Source organism: Lepeophtheirus salmonis, chromosome 7, assembly GCF_016086655.4.
Source record: "Lepeophtheirus salmonis chromosome 7, UVic_Lsal_1.4, whole genome shotgun sequence".
NCBI classification, from domain to species: Eukaryota; Metazoa; Arthropoda; class Copepoda; order Siphonostomatoida; family Caligidae; genus Lepeophtheirus; species Lepeophtheirus salmonis.
This window is the reverse complement of record NC_052137.2, coordinates 4,389,396-4,392,175: the sequence shown is the minus strand read 5'-3', so window position 1 is coordinate 4,392,175 and position 2,780 is coordinate 4,389,396. Positions and strand designations below refer to the sequence as shown.

The following is a 2,780-nucleotide window of genomic DNA, read 5'->3' as shown; positions in this document are numbered from 1 at the left end:
CTATCTTCTAGGAACTACTTTTTAAAACGATCCAATTTTTTTGCAAATTTAAGCAAACAACATTCAGTCGGATCATGCATCTAAACTTTTTAATTAAATGGACATCACCCAATATCATAGTTTACATAAATAGTGTGATTTTAAATAATGAATACAAATAACTTTTCCCTCACTTTAATGCAGGTTGCCATAGTTCTTAATTGGCACCAGGTTTGAAAATATATGATGATTAACCTTTTTAATCATCATCTTCTTGCGACCTATCTATAACAGGTCTGATACCCACAATTGACTCATATTCTTTTCTAACCCATGCTTCATCATCCTATTTAAGTTCATGGAACATATCATTTAATAGTAGTCGTTGTTGACTATGGTATTCATAGTGCTCAAGTTGTCGGAACGCAGGTAGATTTATTTTATTTATACACAGCAACATTATTTGAAAATTTGGCCACCATTGGAGGAGGGATAGTCTCTAAACGGGTGAAAAAACTGCACACACATTTAATTAATAGCTGCTAATCATCTTCTACCATTCTTTAGTAACAGTGGACTTGACGTCGGCCATGTTGCAGGGATTTTGTAGTCCTGCAGGGTTATGTTACAGGCTCTGGGGTGATGTTTCAGATCTATAATGCTCCATTAGAAATTGTTGATCCCTTTGTGTCAAGAATGATCCCTCCTTACAACTCTTTGACTTCCCTCCAGCAGCCTTAACCACCTTTGACAATGTGGACCGGTCTAAATTTTTTTTTTGGTCATGGTCATGACACAGATTGGCATCAAAAAAGTATCTGGCAACTTTGAGAATTAACTTGACTTACCACTTCGAGGACGATTATTTGGGCTGAACCCATGTTCCAGGTGCTAGTAAACGCAAATAACTGGTGCTTGACGATGTTTAAAGTGTCGTGACCGGGTGAATCTCCAACTTTTTTTTTTCCATCTTTGTCTAGAATTGTAATATGTAAGTTTGTAAGTATTTAATTCGAATTTCAACAGTTTAGGCATCAAAATATTAATAGAAGGCATAAAGATGCAAATAAATTATATTTGAAGAAAAAGTTGAATTAACGAAACACGAAACAACAATAATAAATATTCAATAAAATTATCAACCAAAGCAGATCTTTTAAAAAAAAAGAAGATCTTTATTTGTTATAGCCATAGTTGGTAATGGGTCGATCATCGTATACGATATTGTTGATACTGTTACCATTGTAAGAACCATCGTCGTAGTCATTGGGATTTGCAGCAGCAAATGAAATTTGAGCAGCTACAGCATCAGCAATCTCAGGATAGGGAATAGGAACATCCTTAGGAAGATGAGGAGCAGAGGGATGATAGCCAGTCTCATCAGCATACCAATCCACGACATAGGTTTGTCCATCAGGGCCCACATACTCATAAGATCCCTTCATCACCACGACTTCAGTGTCTCCAACGACCTTTGTTTTCCCTACTGCCTGTTGACGAATCCCATTCTCGGACTCAAAAGCATAGTCAAAGTTACTTGAGCCATCTAGAGTCCCTGGTGCGTTGTAACTGCTGCTTAAGATCTTGATGTAGGGTCGATTGCTTTGGAAGGAGTTGGATCCAGCATTGTTGCTTGAGTAGGAGTTGCTGGCAGATCCAATCCCGTATGAACTTAGAGGAATATCCCGCTTCTTGACATCATCAGCTTCTACAAAGGATGCAACAACACATCCGAGAAGAATGAGACAGGATAACTGAAAACAAAAAGAGCTGTAAAATATATTGGAAAATAACACTTTAATATTTAATTCAATTACTTTTGAGTTCATTTTATTTTTATTATAGTGGATTCTACTTTTGCTTTGGGGTTTGAATGTTGAATGATGCTTCTATTGAGGAGAGTAAGAGTTTATATATTCCATTTGTTTTATCCTTCAACTCTTTTTAAAAGTACGCTAATCTGAGGGTGTTTACCTAAATGTTTGTTGGATGTAATTTAATTGTATCCATTTATAATTAAGACGGATGAACATCCTTGCTTAATATGTTTTTTATTCATGAGAAAGTCTGTGGAATTCAAGATCAACTGTGTATGAATTTTCAACTGGAATTATGGTGGTTGAGAAATAAAACTCTATAATTTTTAGCTTGGTGACACTTAAATGATTGTCTCCCTAATCAAAGGATACAATATTCAATAGTTTTTAAAGACAGAAAATGCTATCAGGTAAAATTTATATAAGCATTAGTGTTGAGACTAGGGGTGGATCGACCTAGAAAATATTGGGTCGGGCTACAGGTTTCGGGACAGCCCGCATACTTTTGCATACTATTCAATACGCCTAATCCAATATATACTGATTACTGTTGTTAATGTTTAAAAGTTCCTTCAGCGTAGATCGAGTTAATTTTTCTTTAGATCTTTCCAGCTCTTTCTTGGCATGCCTCCATTGTGAGTCTACAATTTTATGTAAGAAAAAACATCATTTTGTCCCATTTCTTTTTAAAAATTGAAAATTGACGTTTGATGAAAAATAAGAGACAAAAAATGAAAAAAATTGTATAAAAATGAAAAATTATTCAAAAAATGACAGATATTTCAGTTAAACATCGATTTTTATGTGTCATATTTATATGCAAACGAATCTCTAGAAGAATTTCTACAAAGTTTATTTAATTTATGTCAACCTGATTAGATGAGTAGGATGATTATTCCAGTTTTAGATTTGTCTTGTTGTTATAAATGTACTTAGTATTATCCTTTTTTTATACGTACCTAATCCTTTTATCTTTTAGTACAG

General features: G+C 34.3%; 1 protein-coding gene across 1 annotated transcript; it reads right to left on the bottom strand.

Moving 5' to 3' along the window:
* Window positions 1-1,036: 1,036 nt before the first annotated feature.
* LOC121122077 (uncharacterized) lies at window positions 1,037-1,891 on the bottom strand. The gene is made up of 2 exons (XM_040717086.2): window positions 1,797-1,891; window positions 1,037-1,733 (listed from the first exon to the last, which is right to left on the bottom strand). The coding sequence occupies exons 1-2, from the start codon at window positions 1,806-1,808 to the stop codon at window positions 1,155-1,157; spliced, it is 591 nt and encodes a 196-aa protein (XP_040573020.1). The 5' UTR covers window positions 1,809-1,891; the 3' UTR covers window positions 1,037-1,154.
* Window positions 1,892-2,780: the final 889 nt, after the last annotated feature.